The 22,265-nt window shown below is 43.6% G+C and overlaps 1 protein-coding gene across 2 annotated transcripts in view; it reads left to right on the top strand.

The window, feature by feature from the left end:
* Nucleotides 1-12,584, top strand: part of APLF (aprataxin and PNKP like factor) — a 960,891-nt gene extending 948,307 nt beyond the window's left edge. For both annotated transcript variants that reach the window (XM_069608357.1, XM_069608358.1), the window contains one exon: nt 12,038-12,584. In XM_069608357.1, the coding sequence (XP_069464458.1) occupies nt 12,038-12,243 (206 nt within the window). In that variant the 3' untranslated portion in view covers nt 12,244-12,584. The remainder of the gene's footprint in view (nt 1-12,037) is intronic.
* The last annotated feature ends 9,681 nt before the right edge of the window (nt 12,585-22,265 follow it).

The following is a 22,265-nucleotide window of genomic DNA, read 5'->3' as shown; positions in this document are numbered from 1 at the left end:
GTCCAGTGACGTCCAGGAAGGTCCTGTTTATTTGGCTCTCATGTTTTTTAGGAATTTTAAAAACAATTTAATGAGTCTTGAAGGAAGACGTCAGATCTACTGCTGCGTGGGACAAGACAACCTGAACACTTTGCTGGGAGCTCAGCGTTTTGTTTGGACATTTTTGAAGAAAGGTCTTCACTTCAGGAAAGTGTTCTGTGACAGTTTGGAAAATTCTTAAGGATAAACTTAGCTTAGGTATTTAGTTAGATATCTTATCTTCATACATACAAATTCTGATTGAGAACTTCCTCTGAAAAAATCTATTGAAAAGGGTAATGCGGTTGTTTTGAAGGAACTTAACTCTGGAGTTAACGTTCGTGATCTGAAAGATTTAAAAAGATTCATCCGCTTTTTGATTTTATTTGCTGAGTGAAATGAACAACTCTGTCATGACTCGTGAATCGTTTGAATTTCAAAGTTTAAACTCTGGAAACATAGATAATATTCGATTCAAATCTGCGTAGTGTTTACAGAGCTTGCCTGACCCTGAACAGACATTACGTTGGAGCGCATGCGCGAGGTCTGTAATAGATAGTGTTTCATTTTTAGAAAAGCGTAGTGCGCCTGAGGGAGTGAGGGACATAGCTTGCCTGATCCTGAATAGACATTATGCTGGAACGCATGCGCGAGGAGTGTTCTCGCGTTCTCAATATTAATGTGGGACGCATGGCAATTTAGCAAGTGTTTCTTTAGTTATGAGCGGAGATTGACATTGCGCTTTTCGCGTGTTTGTAGTTAGTATAACAATGCATTCAAGTTAGTCTTTTGGATTTTTATGAGTGTGGTTATGAAAAGTGTCCAGGGGCAACTGAGTTAGATAGCGCGCGAGCGCGTAGAGCAAAGACTAAATTTCCACAGGTAATTGCAAGGAAAGAAGCAAGAAGACAGTCGCGCATGCGGAGAAGCTGCTGAGGCAATCGTGCATGCGCAGAACTGCTACATTGCAACTACTGTGCTAAATATTTTCTACAAAGTGAATACTACTTGAGCAGAGTTTAAAGGGATAAGGAACTTCATTGTAGATAAACTTTAAAGGTTATTGAGAGCAACCCAGTAAGGAAAGTGAAGTCATATAAGTAACCTATCTCTGCAAATTCCCTCAAAGACGCCTCTTCAAAGTTTGAATTTCTAGTTAAACAGACACCAGAAATAATTTGGGTGGAGACTAACACAGAGTGTCAAAAAACCTCAAAACTGTTTCTCTTCAACAAGTCATTCAAGTTTCTTGAAAGAAGGAATCTCTTTTCCAGTGAAGTCTTATGTACATTTCAATAAGATGAGAAGATGATCTTTACATTGTAAACCCATCCTCTAAGCATGTGGCAGAGGATAAACAGGTATGAAATCTGACAGAAGTGATAGGAGTGGAGTTGTGATTTAAAGGTATGCAACGGTAATTTGTTTTCTGCTTATTCCTCTGCAGATTGGTGCTAGATTGAAGACTAGAACCTGTGTCCTTTTTTATTTTCTCCACTTCGCCTTTCCCCCTAAGAAATAGGAACTTCAGCTGTTCTCTAATTCAGTTGTTGATCAAACTTTTTGGGGAGACTGGGGTTCAGCAGCTTCCGTGGATCAAAGACTACGCAGGACCGGACAACTGGACACCGATTAGGACAGGCTGTTTCTAAGCAGACCTTGTCTAGGTGGATTATCCTCACTATTTCGGAATGCTACCGGTTGGCTGGTAAGGACCCTCCTTTGCTGGCTCATTCCAACAGGGGCATTGCTACTTCGACTGCCTTACAGAGGGGTGTGCCGTTGAAAAAATATCTGTGATTCTGCAACATGGTCTTCTATACATACATTTGTTAAGCATTACTCCTTGGATACTTCCCATGCTCAGGATGTTGCCTTTGGTAAGGCAGTGCTTTAATCTGCCATTTAATTGGGTATATCTAAATTCTTTTCCCTCCTCCAATCATGATTCCTGCTTTGGGAGTCTGTCATAGATGAGAAATACATTGAGGAGGATACAATCCATCGAAGAACGAGTTACTTACCAAACTGGTAACGTTCTTTCGACTGGATGTTCCTCCAACGTATTCCTCGTTGCCCAGCGTACCCCTCTCAAAGATTTTCCCATGCCATTACAGCTTCTATCCAGCAAGGCTAAGTGCTGTCAATGCTGTGTTCTGGACATGTGCGCCACACATTGTGAGGGGGAAAAAACATGAACTGAGGCTGAGGGTGCCATGCGTGCTACTTTTAACATCCGATTTCATCACCCTCGACAGAGGCCTTTGAGGGACATCGACCAAACACCATCGACGCAAGGACGCCCTCTGATGGAAAAAATTCCGAAGCAGCACAGCTGTGGACATTACATACCATAGATGAGGAATACGTTGGAGGAACATCCAGTCGAAAGAACGTTAACTTGTGAGTGACCTCTGCTGGGAGTACAGTCCATTCTAAAGTCCTCTGAAATAGAAATGAAAGCAGAAGGCATCCAAGGTAGAGGATAGTTCTGTTCCCTAACAGGGTGACTGCTGAGGATCAAGTCATGTCGCTCTGCCAGCTGCAATGGAACCAGGCTTCTCACTGGAGTTGAAGGAAATCCTGTAGGTTCCAGACAAACTCCCTTCACTGGAGTGCAGAGTATGAAAGACTCTTCTTGTCCTAAAGCCCCTGGTTTGGGACTCCGCAACCTGAGAAGTACAAAACAGCCTGGCATCCTGTTTTGCTGCGTGATGGTGCCTTCGAGCCATTGCAGATCCTGCCGTGCTGCTTTTGGCACCCTTTTCATCTTCAGACCTGTTTTGATGCCATCTTGCACCAGTAGCACTCAATGCCACCTCCACACAAACCTGAATCACTGCTGTGGGGCTATCCGACTCTCTGTATCTTTGAGCATCACTTTGATTCTACAGGACATTGTTTTGATCTGACACCATTGATTCCAACCACTGAAAACCATCATGTGGCACACTGAATCGACAGAGCAAAATTGTCTCAACCCAAATCGACTACTGACTCGAACCTGTGTAACCATCTATGCTGATGCACTGAAAGGAAAGAACAGAAGAAGCCCAGTTAGCGCTGTCAAATCACCCCCAAGACCAAGTATAAGGTACTGTCAAGACTCCTTGACCATAGTGACTCATAAGCCCCCTTTTCAGTCATTTTCTTGAAAGACATATCCTTTTTGAACAGTGACATTGCTGCATGTTGTTGTCTGATCACCCCTGCTTGAGTAACCAGGGTGCCATAATCTATCTATCTGCATATTTCAGTGTTCTCTTTACAGGGGTGGATTTTTTGCTAGTGTTTTTAGTTAGTTGATTGCATGTTTGTATTTAATTATATTTATAAAACTTGTTTGGACATTCTTTTATTTTTGAGACTTGGTACTATTGCTGTTTGGGATGCTTCTGTTATCACCTCATATCCCACCCTGAGAGTCTAACCTACCCATGGCCCACTTACCATAAAAACGGAAGGTGATACATACCCGTCGACTTGTGTCTGTTTTGACTCACTGCTGGTTTAGTAGTATTGTGTGGCTGAGTAGGTGGTTTACCTGTTCTTCTGCAGAGCAGTAGTCATTTCCTCGCACAGACCACATGCACTCTGCTACCTTCAGGGCAGATGTAATCCTCATGATTTAGTCATCTAGATAGGGAGAAACCTGTTAAGACTTTCTTGTGAAAAAGCCCCACTAGTGTTACCTGATATTAGTAAACACGCAAGGTCCCTACCTCAGACCAAAGAGCAACACTTGAACGGAAATTGCTATTGCACCACTGGAATTCAAAGATAGCAACCATGATGCCCTTGGTTTATTCGCACACACGGATGGTATGCGCCCATCAAGCCAAGGGGAATCCAGGAAATCCCCCTGACCCATCAATGGAAAGCCTTTTGCAGCATCTCCATCTTGAACCGTATCTTGCAAACAGAAGAGTTCACACCCTTCATGCTCAATACTGGGTGGAATCCGCTGACATCTTGTCGTCCAAGAACACTTTGGAGTAACATCCCTGGACTTGCTCCTCTGCTGTTACTGGAATGGCAGACTCCTTTACTTGTAGGGCCCACAACTCCCTCTGAAGAGCTTCCATACAAAAGTATAACAAAGTTCAAACATCTGTGTCGAATTTGGGAGCCTTCTTTGACACCCATCTTGTAATGGCTCAACATGGCTAATAAAATAGTGACTTAAACAAACTATTACTTGATGATACTCAAGAAAATTAGACTTTTTAATTTAGAAAGCCATGCAGCATCTATAGCCCGAGACATTTCCTCCAGGGTTGATTACAGCAATGCATTGCTACTAGTATCCCCATAATACGTGCTAGACAGCGTCCAAACAGTCCCTAATAGGACAGCCAGAATTGTGACTCGTGCCCGCTGAGAGCACATTTTTCTTCAATCCTCAAGAAATTGCCTTGGCAGCCTGTCACGGCATGCATTAAGTTTAAGGCACCTATTCTTGTATTCAAGCCCCTCATTGGAACTGGCCTTAAGTATTTTCAGCATAAATGTAAGTATTATTGCCCGCCTCACAATCTTTGATCTCCGCACTCTCAGATCCTAACCAGTATTTGTTTCAAATGGAAAAGAGCGATGCAACATTCTTTTCGAGTTCAAACAATCACGCTATGGAACAACCTAGCCAGATATCTTCTGGCTGTAGAACAACTCATGGAGTTCAGACCTAAGTTAAAAACACACATGTTGCAGTAAAGATGCAACTTTTTGCTTTTCCCTTCTGTCATTAGCACTTAGGTGCCTTTTTGCAAAGGCGCTTTATAAAGATAGAAAGATAGACTTTTTGAATGTCGTTGTCCACTGGAGTAAAAGCTGCACTGTTCCTGATCACTGCATCTGAAACCTCGATCTTGTTGACCTCAGATTCCTTATATGTCTGAGATCGAGGTTGTCCATTGTTGCAGAAAAAATCCCAATCTACTCCCAACAGGATGGTTCTCGAGTCTTTCCAAGTATTTCAAAAGAAACATAAAACTCACCTTTTTATCTGATCACCTATGCAGCTTCCCTTGCAGCTGTGTAGCTAAATCAACATCAGCGCCCAGATGCAGTCCCTGTTTGGTTGTCCTCATTGAGGAACTAGCACGGTATAAATAAATAATCAAATCAAACCTTTGAACATCAGCCTACCTCGACCCAGAGACTTCCCTACCTGTGTCTTCTTTTGCAAAGTCCCTGCATGTTTGTCCTGCTTATGGGCAATGTCCACAACCTCTTACAGCTCATCCCATGCCTGGAATGGGAGATAAAGAGACAGTCTTCGGTGCATTGTCAGCACTCCAGTCTCTCATGCACTTGGCTCCAGGCTACCACTACCATTGCCACTGATTTCCCCGAAGTTAAAGCAGCTGCCCTTGCCCCATCGTACGAGAGATCCGTAAATGGCTCCACCTCCTGGTGCATCCTCTTCTCTATCAACTCTGAACAAATGATGCCCTCTTCTATCTTGTTTTAGGGAGGGCATACGTTTTCCACCGGCGTCTTAGCCATGTAAAACGAAAAGGTGCATATCTGCAAATATAGGTGGGCCCTTGTGAGGTCCCAAGTGAAGAGTCAACCTTCTATCCAAGGAGTCTATGGTTGCTGCCTCCTTAGAGGCTCTGAATGGCTGCCCTCTTTCTGGACAGCAGGAATTCCAGTTCCAGCGACTCAAGCAGCTTGATCTCTTCCCCAACCAATTGGTATAATTTCTGCATAACTGGTGCACTATCATTTTCTTAGGGTCTTTCCACTCGGTTACAATCTTCTTCTTGGTGTCAGGAACAAATGCCACTCCCTCCTTGTTGTCTCTGCAAAGTGCTCTACAGTGCTATTCTCCTCTCCCTCGAGCATTGCCTCACAGGGGCAATGCTGAAACACTTGTGTATAGGCGTGTTATAAATGCCATATCATATTATATATGTCAGAGGGCGCTCTGATTCAGCAGATGAGTCACCTGCCTGTGTTGGTATCCAGTGAAAAAGTCGTCGTGAAAATACCTCTGCATTGAAAAAGTTGGTAAGCAAAGTGTAGTCACTAAACACAGCGGAAAAGTAGCCAGAAATGTAGTGCTGTTAGGAATAAGGAGGGTTTAGTGGGTTTGTGCTTGCCGGGTGTATGGTTAGAATGGGTTTTGGGGAAGTTTAGGGGTTATAGGAAAGAAGTTGTGGCTTGGTTCGTCATTAGGGTAGATTAATTGTCAGGGTTAGTGTTAGCTACTCTAACATTATTATTGCATTATTGTAAGGCTGGGGGAGGGGGGTAATAGAGTAATGAAACCATGTGAAGAGATACATCAGATATATCAACTGATAGCCGTATTGTGCATTCATTCTACAAGATAACCCTGGTCATACGAATCATTTTATCCATAAACCACATATGGAATTATTATTTATTTATTTATTTATTTATTTGCTATGTAGTTTGTCAACAAACTTTGAGCAGTGTTCAGGGATGTAAAGTAAGTGGCGGTATAATAGCTGTTGTTGTAGTTGCTATATGGAATTATACATATTCGCGATAGTTCGATACTCTTCATTGTTTGGTCACACCATGTGAAGCGATGCATCAGATAAATCAACTAGTAGCCGACACGTGTTTCGAGCATAGGTTGTCCTCAAGGCTAAGATATATCCCTAATTTAATCACATTCCTCCTCCTTGCTGTTGCACCAATTTTACAAATACAACATGAACTGTTACTCTGTTTAAAATCCTATATTGCATAAAATTGGGTTAAACCGGGAGAGAGGAAAAGAAAGACGGACAAAAACACAAGAAAAACCATTACATTTCATGAATTGTTGACCCTTTGTTCAACTGACATCTAACATTAGTCCCCAATGTTATTACTTGCACCACATTGTGTACATGCTCATTTCATGTTAACCAGAGTAGCAGACTTCGTGAGACAACCGTAATTCATTATCCAGATTTATGGTATTTTCCAGTGCCAATTGTATTGGCATGGGATGCTGTATCAATATAAATCATTAACACATTAGTGTACATGCTAATTTGCTCCTTATCGTGGAGAACGTCTTCCATTATTGTGTCCATTATGTTGTGCCCTTCCACCCAGGCACATTATCTAATCATATCATGACACTTACATGTTAGGTATCTATTCCGAATCCTGTATTCTTCGTCAGTAATCATTTTTTTCTGTAATATTCAGAATAATGGTTCAGGCTAGTGTAATAGGGTATTCATCACACTTGATTTGTTGCCCATTGTTGCACTTACCCTGTGCATTAATCAATTGTGTTGCAAACGCAGGCAAGTGTCAAATTCTTACATAATACGGTCTTGGCACGATTGCTGAAATGCAAATATTATTAAATGTATCTAGAATGTCAAAGTTAAGTACTTGGCTTTATCCTTCAGGAAATGTTACCTACACATATAAGCTCATTCTTCTTCGTGGCATCCGATGCAAGAGATACTGAGAAAATACTCGTCCATCTCGTATCATGGGCTGCCCCAATTGATCGATGTATAATTCGATTTGCAGCATTCATATGTGATATTTCTTGCAAGTAATTCTAAACCTTTTATCTGATTCTGTTTACGTCAAGCAGACCTTATTCAATTACAATGCGAGTACTTACAATCTTTGGTTAAATCCAAGAACATAGGGCGTCCCGCGTACAAATTTGGTACACCCGATTTTTATTTGTACGAAACGGATAACAAAAACTGGCCTCTCAGCAAGTGTTGCAGTGTCGCTCTTCTACCCCTGCTATAGCTTGAACGCTGGTAGTGATTGTTACAGATTTAATCACGCTGTGGCTCCTTTCCGCTGCTTTGCACACTGTGGAGTCTAGATGCCATTGCACGTGTGGGTGCTTCACCTCATCCCTGCTCTTGCTCGCCACGCGGAACTGAGGCTCCCTGACGCTCCGATGCCACTGCCCGGCGAACGTATAATGGCTGACCCCATTCGCCTGTCCGCCATATGCGAAACACAGCCCTTTCTCCTAGAGGTCGATTCGAGCTGCTCCTGGGCACCCAGCAAGAGCTTGTAGAGCCTGAGCCCCACGCCCACTAACCTGCTGGCCCCTCTCTCTGAAACATCATGCATTCTGCCTTTGCCCAGCATCTCGCTTCCCCCTCCTGCTATCACCAAGTCCAGAACACAGGAGTGTTCTCACTTTGAGCCCATCACAGCCCAGCAACTGCTGGCAGCCCTGTAACCATCCCAAGGAAAATCGGTTGTTTAGACAGGCACAAACCCAGGAGTATTGTGGGTTATATGTGTAGCCACCTGATCTTGCGAGGGGGGGCACGGCACGGGTCGGCATTGCAATGGGTAATGCCCCTACTCCATTTATCTTTCTGTAATCATCCAGTTCCGGGTGAGATGCGGCTACAGGTCTACTTATTATGCTGGGACCTGTAGTCCACTTAGTTCGTCTTCCAAGGTACCCTGCATGATTGTCAGCACAAGGAACCTATCAACCTTGAGCCCTATGCAGAGTGCACAAAGCAAAGGCACACTTATTAGTGCACATGCAGGTACTTGGAGGGGCATTGAGTGAACATCATGGCACCACTGTGACCTGCTTTTTAAAATTGTCTTCCAGCTCTGCATGGAGCCCTGTGCCCCGCCAGTAGTGGGGCTAACAACTTCTCCCGCGAGCTCGGCACACGCTATATGAAATTCCCTGAACCCAAATGAGGTAATTACCACCCACCTGCCGGTAATAAGTCTAGAACGCCTGACATGTACGTATTTCCTGTAGAGGTGCCAGGAATTGTATTTTTTCTACTTAATGGGAAAAGTGGGCTTTATCCATCTATGGTTTAGGCCAATGAGTATTCAGAGCAGGCAGCAAAACAGCTACAAATTCACAGATGGCAAAGGGGAGAAAAACATCTACCCAAACCCTTCTTGCCGTCTGGACTGTAGTGAAAGGCGGCGGCGCTGAGCGTTCGGTGGGAGTGCAATGACCACAGCAGACGCTGGAATCCATTTAGCGATGTGAATGGACATCGAGGTCGGTGTCTCGGCACTCCATTTGCAGTGGTGGAAGTGGGCGGGAGCGTCGCTCCTCTACTTTGTTTAGATTAAGTTTTACCATTCCAAGAAACCGTTTCGTTTTAAAAATCAGAGCGTAACGAGCAGTTGAAACTTGGATTTCAGTGCACTGCACTGAACGTTCCCTTAAACAGCAGGCGCGTTTGTTTAGGGGTTTGGATTGCGCGTGGCAGGGAGGGGCGTGGAAGTGAGGTTTTGTGGGATCTGGGGGCAGACCAGCGGGGAACATACTTCCACTACTTCTTTTCGTACACTTCTGAAAATTGGTTCACCATTTTCAGGGAATTTTGCGGGTTGATATTCTTATTGTTCCTTTTCGTGTGGTCGTTCCTACACAGTTCATAGAGAATAATGGCATATGCCACACTGTTTCTCCAACGTTGTCTCTCTCCTGGCTGTTGATAAATAAACATTATTTGCACTCCTATGTGAAATGGCCTTGTATTATCTGAAAGCTCCAGAGTGATGTATTATTATTTTTATTAATTTATAATGCGCTTATACCAGCGAGTGGTTTCCAAGCGCGGGATCAGGATTCGAACCACTGCTGTGCTGTGTTGGACTCTATCTGGTTACACAATAACGAGACGCAGCCAGAGCTGCTGTGAACCTTCTTTATTCACGCCGATCACTTCTCTGTCCTCCGCCCCTCCAGCCCCCTCCCCTTCCTCCTTCTTCCCGCCCTTTCCCTCACGTCTTTCTTAAAGGGGCTGTGTCCCTTTTGTACAACGTACAACATGCTGCGTTGTCTTGCTTCCAAGACAACCAGTCGCCTCTGAGCTATCCTTCCTCCCAAGTAATACTTGGTCATTCTGGTTCACTTTATGTCCTGATTAGTGATTGTTTCAACGTTTTCCCTTTCTTAAAAGCAAGAACACGCTGCCAAGCGAGTCCTCAGCATCTGAGAACAGGGATCAGTTCTGCCTGATCAGCTTCCATAGCTTGTTGCTTGCATTGCAGTACATACACCCACTCTATCCAATCCTGTTAATCACGTCGGGTGGTAGGCCAATTAATTGCCCAAATGGCACATTGTCTTGTAAGACTTGAAGATGAAAACACTAACAAAATGTAATAATATAGTCCTATCTGTGCGGTATAATGTTCCATCGCTATATGTGACAATTTCCCCCTTTAACCGTTGGGTCCAAAAATACAATTCCATCCTTATTGGCCACCAACCTAAATCTCAAAATCAAGTTGCATGAATGAATCCACTTGTAAAATTCATCTAAAGCCTCCCATGTGCAGATCTCTAGCTTTGTCAGCAGCTGGCCATCATTGTAATGGCAAGATAGCCAGTAAGATGGCTCACCAAGTTCAGTGCTTGCTGCTCGCATCTGTCTGTGATCTGCAAGTGGCTGGTTTGAATCCTGGCAAGGCCAACTGTGCCGTTCATCCTTCCGAAGTCGATAAATTACTATCAACTTCTGTTGGGTGATAATTGTTTGTAAATTTGTTTTATGTACAACGTTTTGCCGACAGAGCTATGTAAATATCAAATCATTATCATTGTGCTGTCGCCCTCTCCTCCTTCCGGTTGGGTTTAATGCAATGATAGTCTCCTTCAAGTGAAGGACAGCATTCAAAAACGCGTACAGGTGTTATTAGCGCAGCATGCAGTGCAGTTCCATATGGAAGTAACAAGTGAAGAAAGACTCACAGCGGGATCTCCAACTCCAAACAAAAAAAAAAGGATCAGCTGTATTTTGGCCAAACACCTAACTTCCCAACACTCTGCACTCGTTCCGCTTGGATGGGCAGGTTTTATTAGCCAAGCATGCGATGCAGTTCCAGATGGAAGTAGCAAGTGAAGAAAGACTCTCAAAGCGTGATCTCCAACTCCAAAGAAAAAAAGGATTAGCAGTATTTTGGCCAAGCACCTAACACTCCCAGCACTCTCCCTACTATAATAATAATAGTAATAATGTGTTGCTCTTTCTGTGTTGCTATATGTGAGTATCTAATATGTATCAGACCTAACTAAGACAATGAAGGCACTGTCCGCGGCACAACCTTCACTCTTCTCCAATTTATTGCTCTCATAGTAGGTTTTCCACAACCGGAATCTTTTTGCCTGGCTGGGACGCTGTATGTGCATCCCAACACTTGAAAATGGCCTATTGCACCCTCTGGGGCATTTCGCTGCCCTCCAGAGTTATATGATCCTTTCTAAGGTTTTCACAGCCCAGAATTTGCGAATACAGCATGGCACGGAGATGGAATATATTCAAACTGGCATAATCCAGTCATATTTCCGGATACCCATTTGAATGAGGTCCGTGACCTATCTATCCATGGTCCCAACATACAAGATTTCACTGAATTTTGTTCCATTGTATGGATTTTCTTTAAACCAAGATAAGCTTGTCTGTTGACTCAGACACAAACTACTTATCCCAATTTGGTGTAAATAACTGCAGCATTTTTTGTATTACGTGAGAACAGAAATTCCATATGGGAGCTTAAATTTGATCTGCAATTTATAAGACCATCTGCATGACTTCGTCCCTCCCAGACAGAACCTTTCGAAACTGTCCAAAGAAAAATCAAAGTGAGAAGAATTCATTTTTTTGCAATTTTTAATGCCCTGTTGTTAAACGTCACCAAAGGTATTAGAATCTCAAACGTGCTCTGGGGAGGGAATTCAACTTATTGCTGAGTTGATGATTTATAAATTCCAGTAGAAAATAAGTAGTTTGTGGCAGCCTTGAGGAACCGATGTTTAGTCATATTCACTTCTGCTACATAAGAGTGGCTCTTCAATCAACGAAGGCTTTTTCTTTCGTAGCCTGTTCATTCTTTTATGCCTCGATGATTATAAAAGGCCCCATCATATATTTATTTATTTATTGTAATCTATTGACATCTAGGCTCCCACGACCTTTAAAGAATTTCGGTTTTAGTGATGTACATCACCAAGAAGACACAATGGCCTCTAACTATTGATCATCAGTTTTGGTTACTGTTTTTGCTGCAGGTAGAAGCGTTTTGCAGGATGACAGCGATGATGATGGTGAAGCCAATGCCTACGACCTCGAGGACAGCTTTATAGACGACGAGGAGGAAGAGTATGAGCCCACTGATGAAGATTCAGATTATGAGCCGGATTCAGAAGAGAAAGACACGGAAGACATGGACACACTCATGAAAGAAGCAAACACATTTGTCAAAACAAAAAAGTGATCTCGCTGAAATGTAATTTTCATGCGGGGTAGGTTTTAATTGGACATCTCGGCTAATTGCATTGTTTCTCCTGCTAAGGATGTTAAAATAACGTATTGTGCCATTTTCAATTAAAGCATTTCCACTTCGTTAGTGATTTAATCGCAAGCCTCAAACAATGAGCTTGCTAATAACTGCACAAAGCAGGTTTTATGGTAATACAATTATGCTGACTTTGATTACGGAATACAGGAAAATAATGTTAACACTCTCTTCGATCCTTGGTAACAATGCTGACTTCATAACGCTGTGTGGCAAAATCCAGTGTTCTGGTTCTTATTCCTCCCATTTTAAGGGCATACAAGGCCATCTGCGATCTTGTTAAATCCCGTGCTCTAGGCCTCACCTGGTGTCACCAGCGATGAGCAACCAATGAATGAATACATTCTGTTTGGCCCTTTTTTTGACCTGGTACCTATGACCCTATCCTTTGCCTTCTCGGCCTCCTAACCAGTTTGTGCCTTCAACCACTACTGTCCCTTTTCCCACCCTCACAGAACCACTATACACAGATACTTGGACTGCCTCAAACGACGGCCTCATTGCCATTAGGTGCTACAGGCATACATTTCTAACGTTTTATTTTTGGTTGAACTGTTAGTCTTTACCTACCTAATGGCCTACACCTTTAATGATGGTCACTATCAGTCTTATTAACTAGCATGTTACTGTTGGTCACTACTGACCTAATTACCTGCATTTTTAATATTGGTCACTACCAGCCTGATTACTATGAAAAGTAGCATTACGCAAGGAAAGCAGGGGAAGAGAAGTCTACGTGTCCGAGGAGAATGTTTGAGTTCTAAAATCCTACTATTTCAAATCATTCCTTGAGTGTTTGTCAGAGTCCAAATCTCAGGGGTCATTGACAATGGACATTCCTATGTGTGGTGATTTATACTGAATGGCTCTATAGGAATGCCTTGTACTGCTCTAATGATTTTAAAGCCACTTCAAGGTGTTTTTATACTGACTTTATTAAAAATACCATTTGAAAATATGCGTTGTGATTTTTCCTGAAATTATCAATGAAAATGTTGTGTAGTTCTAAATCCCTAACTGTCCCAAAGGAGAAAAGCGTTTTACAATCTCTGCTGGTCTAGTTAGAATAGCCATATGTTTATTTTTGATTTTGTTTTTTTGTGGGTGTTGCAACATCATTTAGAGTTTAATTCTAGGGTATTTGACGTTATTGTAATAAATCAGTCTCTTTGATAACCACCCAATGTAATTGTCTACCATATTTTAGTATAGTACTGGCATTATATTTACATTGCCAAACCTAAAAAACACTCGTATTCCCCCTGTAAGGTTTGGCAACACAGTCATAACTTGCCCCCTGCCATGCTGCTCATGACATTTCTAATGACGTCACGTATGTCACAATCAAATAAATCATGTGTGGACATGCTCTAAAAAATAGACAAAATGTGTTCTTACCCGCTGACAAGACAAATACACACACTATCCACAGGTCATGGCTTGCTGTCATGTCTTGTGAGTACAGTTTACTCAGCATAGCCTATGACCGTGGACAGAGAAAATGACCCTCATCAGTTGGTGGTTCACCTGTCACCACCTACGGACATGACCTCTACAAGAGTTCCGATCCTCACAATGTCCAGAGGTAATAGTTTACTGCCATGGGCTATGTGTACTCCAACGGGAACATGGCTATTCCCACAGGCCAGTAGCCCTAATAACAGTAACCTACAGTAGATTACCTGATTCCATGACATAATCATATTGTGCCTAGGGCCTAGTCTGCAACCATGCCCTAAATGCAGCCCTCATCCCCATAATACCAGGATGGCCTGTCCTATGGATACAGTGCTTGGAACATGGCTTGTAACTATGGCCAGGCACAGTGCCGAAATCCACTGTTTCCCATAGGCAGGGATTGCAAATGGGGTGTGGCCTGCACAAGCCCTAGAATACACAAATGTCATAGCCCGCAGTCACAATCAAAACATATCTTGCCCCTGCTATCAACTACTCATGACATCACACGTGACATCACTGATGGCATAACAGTGGATGTCCTTGATCTACAATGCGCCCATCTATTGGTCCACGCTGTCACATAACCACAGTCTTCCTCTCCTCATTGCCAATCAAATGCTCTGTCCCATAGCTGAGAATGCTGACAAGTCTTCCCCATCCTGGCCTTGATCCACCACGCAGAAATCCTAGTGACAGGCAGCACGTCTATTGAATTGCATGGTCACATGATCCCAGGCCTCTTCGCCTCCCTCATCAGTTGCCCTGAAGCTCCTCAGCCCTCACTCTGCCAGGTGTTTGGGCCCTCCCTGTCTCACACGTGCAAGAAAATAAAACAGACACTCCCCGGACAGGGAATAAGGAAAAAGAGAGCAGGCTGCGAGAGTTCAAGGAAAAGTTTATCTGGATCTCAGAGAGCGCTCTGACAAAGTTAATGTTACATCACATTATATAGGCACAAAAAGGTGTCTAACATATGATACTATGATGGACCCGGATTGGTCAGCTGGGGTGGTGCTTTAGGTGTGGGCATCGTCTCGCCCTCCTGGTTGGTTGCTCGGTTGGCGGGAGGATGAACGTCAGACATCTGTATTCCGGATGAGTGAAGGTCAGGTCGTTGTGAGACACGGTGGTCACTATCTAAGCTAACATAACTCATTCTCTATAATGCATGCACTAAATGTTAGTAATTCAAAAGACTCTCAGTAGTTTATCATGTCTTCTATAAAAGTCATTCAAGTGTCTATATCATCTATAACATTTGGATTATACAAGTCATAGGTTAGGGGTCTTGACCACTATAATACAATACCCAGAGTGTATGTCCACACGTGCAAGAATCTCAGGTATGTGACATTGGTTACTATTGGGCACGATATACTGCAGCAGAGGTCTAATGTTAGTTAGGGGTCTGCTGGGTGGGCACCACGGCACGGTCAATGGTCTGGCACATGAAAGGAATATCTTGCAGGGACACAGGGTCAGAATGGCAGTAAGCTTCCACTGGCGAGGGTAAGAGGGCAATGACACTTTTGTGGAGATGGATGAGCTATGTGCTTAGCTCATGTTGGTTCACATGCAGGACAGTGATCTTAGAGGAAGAAAGATGTGTTACATTTATTATTTGTTGCAAGCACCTACGGCTTCAGCGTGAGAATGGAGCTGCAGAGGTTTCCAGTCAGAGTGGGAACGAGGGTGGGGGCCGTTTGCTCTGAGCCTGGCTGCTGCGGGGAAAGGGAGAGAAGCATTTCGTACTATCGCAGTGAGGCCTGGTCACCAAGATGGAGTCGAAAGGGTGTACAAAAATCGATGCCCTGTGTCTTGCTCAGTGGACCCATTTACGCGAATGTAACCCAAAGTTAACATCGCATAAGGGCAAGGGGTGAACCCACTGCTGGAGGCACTTGGTCCAAGTCTTGTACTGATAAGTGAAGGATGCGAGGGGCTTGCTGGCTCCTCACTCCCACAGACAGGTCACTTGAAGCGACACCATCTCTGAATGAACACTCCGTCCAAGAGCTGACAATCCAGATGAGTTCTCCCCCCGACTGACATGCTTCGGCCAAATGCCCATCTTAAGGGCATACAAGGCCATCTGCGATCTTGTTAAATCCCGTGCTCTAGGCCTCACCTGGTGTCACCAGCGATGAGCAACCAATGAATGAATAAATTCTGTTTGGCCCTTTTTTTGACCTGGTACCTATGACCCTATCCTTTGCCTTCTCGGCCTCCTAACCAGTTCGTGCCTTCAACCACTACTGTCCCTTTTCCCACCCTCACAGAACCACTATACACAGATACTTGGACTGCCTCAAACGACGGCTTCATTGCCACTAGGTGCTACAGGCATACATTTCTAACGTTTTATTTTTGGTTGAACTGTTAGTCTTTACCTACCTAATGGCCTACATCTTTAATGATGGTCACTATCAGTCTTATTAACTAGCATGTTACTGTTGGTCACTACTAACCTAATTACCTGCATTTTTAATATTGGTCACTACCAGCCTGATTACTATGTTTACCATGCCTCCCTTGCTCAAATCATTCTTCCTCACCTATCCCTTTGCCTGATCTTCAATCGGTCTATCTACCACTATCACTATGCCTCCAGGCAACCTTCAGCATACTCCACTCCCACCTTGCCCACCATCATCACATATCCCATTCCCATCCTATGCATCACCTACAGGAAACAAAGGGATTTCTATCCCGCTACAACCTAATTTATCTCACTCGCCCCTCTAGCAATCAAAGCCCCTCCTCCCACACCTGGAGTCTGGAATGTCCATTCTGTGTGCAATAAAAACCCATTTCCCTTCGCTCAGTTTGCCTCCCATATCCCACCAATCCAGTGATGAGCATAACTAAAATGTGGATTAACTCTGTGACAATGGTTGCCTTGCTGCTTTACACTGTAACCCCTCTATCATTATCTACTGCTTTTGCCTGTCAAAGGTTGTGGGTGTTGGCCTTGTGATCAAGAGGGTTAACCTCTCTGCCTTCCGCCCACCATCTGACTGCTCTTCACTCTCTGCAATTTACTGGCAATCCTTCTTGGATCCATTTGTAAATTATGGTCCTCTGCTTCTCATCCTTGACTCCTGGAAGAGGTCTTCCACTGTGTATTGGGGCCCTGGAGGCATCTGCAGGTTAGAAATCGGCAATGGCAGAGACTAGGGCCGGGTGAGGAGAAAGTGAGACCCAGAGTTTCCAAGAGATTTGCCACTAGACTACTATATGTGGTCTATCAGGGGGGTTGTCTTTACCCCCCTCTCTTGAATCCGGGGTTCTAGACCAGTCTCCCATCTCTGAGTAACCGTCTCATATCAAAGGGGACATTTCCAGCTCCTGCTGGCTTATCCTCTGCTCCCTTTCCTTTCTCTTCCTCTATGCCTCACTATCTGCTCATACCTCCATCCCACCTCCACTCCCATCTCTCAACCTTATGGCGTGTCTACTCGTTACCTACAGCTTTCATTTCCTCACTTCCATTCTCCTCCTTCTCTTCGCTCTCTCAATATCTTTCTCCAACTCTGTTTGACTCTACTTGTCTTCACTCTCTCCTGTATGTTTCCCGCAACCTCATCCTCCTGAATCTACTTCACCTCCTTCATCTTGATAATCCTCTTTGTACACCTTCACACCCTTCCTCCTCCTGATATTCCTCCTCTACACCTCATTGTTCACCTTCACCTCCTCACTCTCAGCAACTCCAACCTCTGCCCACCACTCTGTAGCCTCCTTCATTCTAATCCAACATTCTAATCCAACCCGTTCTGGTTGCCTCGCCTCTCCAGCTCCAACTTCCTTATACTTCTGTGCTGAGAGTTGGTTTTTATATACAGTTTGTGTTGAATGGCTCCTTCTTGACTGGCTGGAGGGGTCATGTTACCTTAAGAGGAAATCATCGAGTAGGCCAGCACCATCTTTAATCTTTTTCCATAATGTTCTCCCTGATGCATGGAGTACAGCTGCTGCTCTCTATCCATGCCTGTTGCTGAAAAGCCCCCAGATTGGAATAGGTGTTTGCTGTGCCCTGTGGCCAATGGGTCTATCAGTGTTCTATGAACTCCTTTTTGTGTGTGAAAAGTCCAGGAAAAATTGCATATGGTTTGGTGTCAGTGTTTCATTCATTGCACTTCAAGATTGGAGGGGGAGCAGGGGACTTTCTCTCCACGTTCTTGCATCTGTGAGGAAGACATGAGCTTTCCTCTCCCCAGGTTTCCCAGTAGTGTGGCAAAGGTGACATTTTCTCAGGTTGTTCGGTTGATGCATGTGTGCTCCTTTGGGGTATTACATGGGAGAGGGGTAGGTGTTCCTCTTGATTGTCCTGTGCTGGGGTTTCAAAGTCCTTCTATGAGGTTCTCATACTTTCCCCATAATCTACCTTCTCTCAATTCAAGAAGTGCGTTTCCCTAGCCTGCCCCCCCCACCGTCTAAGAGTGGGATTATGGGAGATGTAGATTTATCTAGGGTGGTTTGTTAGCCAGAAACATTGGGCTTGGATCCTCTTCTCCCATGTCCCCCTTGGAATCAGGTACCTGAATAGGATTTCTTCCCAATCCTCTTACTCAGAAATCCATAGTTAACTCTCCAAATCCATTTTGTTTTCGCTCCGATATTCAGAGAAATTCTGGAAGCGCATTCCCTAATTGATGGGTATACAAAATCATGGTGTCATTCTTTGGTTTTCAATACAAAATGTTAGTTCTGTTCCTGGCTGGATCCTGGTGCCCCTGGTTTCCTCTCTACTTCTTTTTATGGCTATCCCGGGCTAAATGCTGGGAGCCTCTGCAGATATAAGTGTTGTGAGTGGGCACCACATGTAATAATTTTTACAATATTCACGAAGGTATTAAATGTATTTGGTTCACACCAGGAATCACTCTTGCACCTAGTGATTGTAGAAATGGCTGTGTGAAAACTTTACAGATCCCAGGTGAACCTTTGTGGTTCACACCACTTTTATATTTCAAATAACCTCAACCACTTCTGTGTACAAAACAAAAAAGTAGAACATCCAATTAGATCATACCTCGCTTAAAGACAGAATTCTCAGTGATCTTCTTAGATCGTAGAGACAGACAATAATAAAGTGCATTTCCTATATCCTATCATGCATCGAGGACAATCTGAAAAAAATCAAAATATGCTATCACAGCCTATACACAAACATGAAGAAAGATTCTTGCTCATTCACAATAATAATACAGATATATTGCTATTACTTGTCTCAGCTAGTTCACTTGTGATGAATCTATAAAACTATGCAATCACTAACTTAATATCCATAAATCTTATAAAAGTGCATAAAATATACTCCGTATCCACTGATATAATCGCTGGAAATGACATTGAGAGTGACTCGATATTTTTTTAAAGGCAGTATCCAACACTTTTCCCAAATATTCTAGGACTGGAGTTTGTTTATATAATTGCACCAGTCCTAAAATATGTTGGGGAGGGTGTTTAGTGCCTTTACAAAAAGATATTGAGTCCACCTCGTTGTTTTTTCAGAGATTATATTACAACCATGTTCTCAAATGAGAGAAAAAGCATACTGGACAAAATGAGTAAACTACTCTTATTCAAAGTTCTTTGATAATATTGATGTAGTTGACAATTGTAGAGCTATACATGCTTTAATAAAATACTGTGTTAAAATAAACAGCCTATAGAAGCACCTTCTCTGAAAAAGTCCACAAATGTACAAAATAATGTATTCTCATTAGCAATATTATCTTGTTATATGAACACAACTATAATTTCATATCAAAATCCCTTTTCAAAAACATGGAGCATGCATGCAACCAACAGGCATAAATATGGTGTCCTGAATGATCCCACAGAATCCCTCAAAAGTATTGAATTAAAAGTAACCAATGCTGAAGAACGAGGCTGGATAAGCAATCAAGACGCTGCTTTTCTCTGTAATAATGACCCTACAATCCATGCCTACTATTGCTTTCCAAAGATACATAAGACCCTACAGAATCCCCCAAGCCGCCATATCGTCTTGGGGATCAATTCCGTTTTGGAACCCCACTCCCAATTCGAATCCTATTTAAAAGACACCACAGGAGCCATCAGAAAGTTTGAGAATTTACATTTTGACTCACATAAGAACATACTGATAGGCCGGGACATAGGGTCCTTATACATTAGCATTGCACAACAAGCAATGTTATAAGTCATTGAAGAAGTGCAGTTAAAGAGGACAGACGAAGACCCAGTACCCAACTCATTCTTAATGTGGTGTGTGGAACTTGCCCTCCAACAAAACTAGTTTCAATGTATGTGGAAGTTATACCACCAGAACGAGGGCGCAGCAAGAGGAGGGTGGGGGCACCATGACCCGAGCCTGGCCATTTGTATGTCAAAAGGTTTGAGAAAGGGACAATCTATGCAAAAACGAATCCCTTTAAAGATCAGATTAAAGAGTGGACCAGCTATATCAATGATATCCTGATAATATGGGAAGTCTCAGAGGAGTAGTCTATAGCTTTCTTCCATTGGTTAAATACACAAATGCATCACCTAAAGTTCAATATGAACCCACGTACTGAGGAAACTCATTTTGGGACATTACCAGCTACCATAAAGATGGCAAACTGTTGGTAAAACCTTTTCACAAGCCAACAGAAAAAACTCACTGTTGGAAAATACCAGCCATCATGTCAAACACCTCTGGGATAATCTCCCTTTTGGACAGTTCCTACACCTGAAAAGAAACAGCAGCACTAAGGATGCATATGAAAAAGAGGCAATGGTTCCTGTCCAAAAAATTGACGGAATGAGGGTATCCTAAAAGACTGGATAAAAAGGTGGCCGAAAGGGCTTATAGTAATCTTAGGCAAACCCTGTTGGACAATAATCCCAGAGCACTGATATACAAGAATAGTGTGTGAGTCTAGCTTCACCAATTTTAGCCTAAAAATCACCAATATAATTTGCAAACACTGACAAGTTTTTTTAAAAAAAAGGAAGGGACACATGTGGAACCTATGATTTTTGCGTATCACAAAAGCACTTCAATTGGAAATATAGTAAGCAAGAGTAGCAGCAGCAAAGAAGTAATGAAATCCCATTCCCTACTAAACGCTTAGTGTATGAGTCCCGTAACAGGCAATCTCCCTTGTGGCAAATGCAGTGTCTGAAAATTTACCAGAACATTTTAAACGGTGGATATTTGACTAGACAAACCGTGGACACAGTACATTTTTACGAACTGCAACACAGAACATGTATATTTGATAACGTGCTCATGCGATCTAAAATATATAGGCAAAACGAATCAGAAAATCAAGACACACATCTTTGAACACCGGAGCTGTCTATAGAATAGAACTGGCGCCCATGGTTAAACACTTCATGGAAAACCAACATGGGCTGGAAGACTTCCACTGGACAGTACTATAGATAATCTGCAGTTCAAACAAAAGAGAGAAAGAAGAAAAAGCTGTTTAGAAGGGAACAGGAATACATTTTTCTCATTAAAAAAACGGTACTCTGGGTTTAAATGCAGAGGCAGAATGGCACAAAATTAAATAAAAGGATTGAGATAAAGAATGACAATGATTCCAAACCAGACCTCTTTGCCAGTTCAGTTCCCCTGTTCGTCCCAGCTCCTGCACATAACAGTTGGACACATCACTCTGTTCATCAAATAGATTGATCACAAACAGAGACCCACGGTAACCGAGCCGGAAAAACCGGCTGGTTGCCACAGGACTCGTAATGAGGCCCTTTATCTGTTATTTAGAACAAACAAATGAGAGATATGAATGCTGGTGTTGTTCCTTTGTGCCCCCCTCGCCCTCTGCTACTCCTGTGATGCTCCTTTGTGCCCCCACCCCTCTGGACCCCGTGATGTTCCGTTGTGCCCCCCTCTGTTGCCTGTGTTGTTCCATTGTACCCCCACCCCATCTGGTCCCCCCCATGATGTTCTGTTGTGCCCCACACCCTCTCTGTTCCCCCTGTGATGTTCTGTTGTGATCCACTCCCCCCTCTGTTGCCAGTGTTGTTCTGTGTTGTTCCATTGTGCCCCTCACCCCCTCTGGCCCCCCCATGATTTTCAGCTGTGCCTCCCCATGTCCCCTTGTAATGTTCCATTGTGCCTCCCTCCCCCTCTTGTTGCCCGTGCTGTTCTGTTGTGCCCCCCACCCCCTCTAGTCCCCCATGATGTTCTGTTGTGCCCCCACCCCCTCTGTTCCCCCTGTGATGTTCCGTTGTGCCCCCCTGTGATGTTCCATTCTGTTATGCCCCCCTCTCCCCTCTTGTTGCCCGTGCTGTTCTGTTGTGCCCCCCACCCCCTCTACTCCCCCATGATGTTCTGTTGTGCCCACACCCCCTCTGTTCCCCCTGTGATGTTCCGTTGTGCCCCCCTGTGATGTTCCATTCCGTTATGCCCCCCTCTCCCCTCGTGTTGCCCGTGTTGTTCCATGTTGTGCCCCCACCACCTCTGGTCTCCCAAAATGTTA

Source organism: Ambystoma mexicanum, chromosome 4q, assembly GCF_040938575.1.
Source record: "Ambystoma mexicanum isolate Mex_15411 chromosome 4q, UKY_AmexF1_1, whole genome shotgun sequence".
Classification (NCBI taxonomy): Eukaryota; Metazoa; Chordata; class Amphibia; order Caudata; family Ambystomatidae; genus Ambystoma; species Ambystoma mexicanum.
This window is presented reverse-complemented; position numbering and strand designations above follow the sequence as displayed.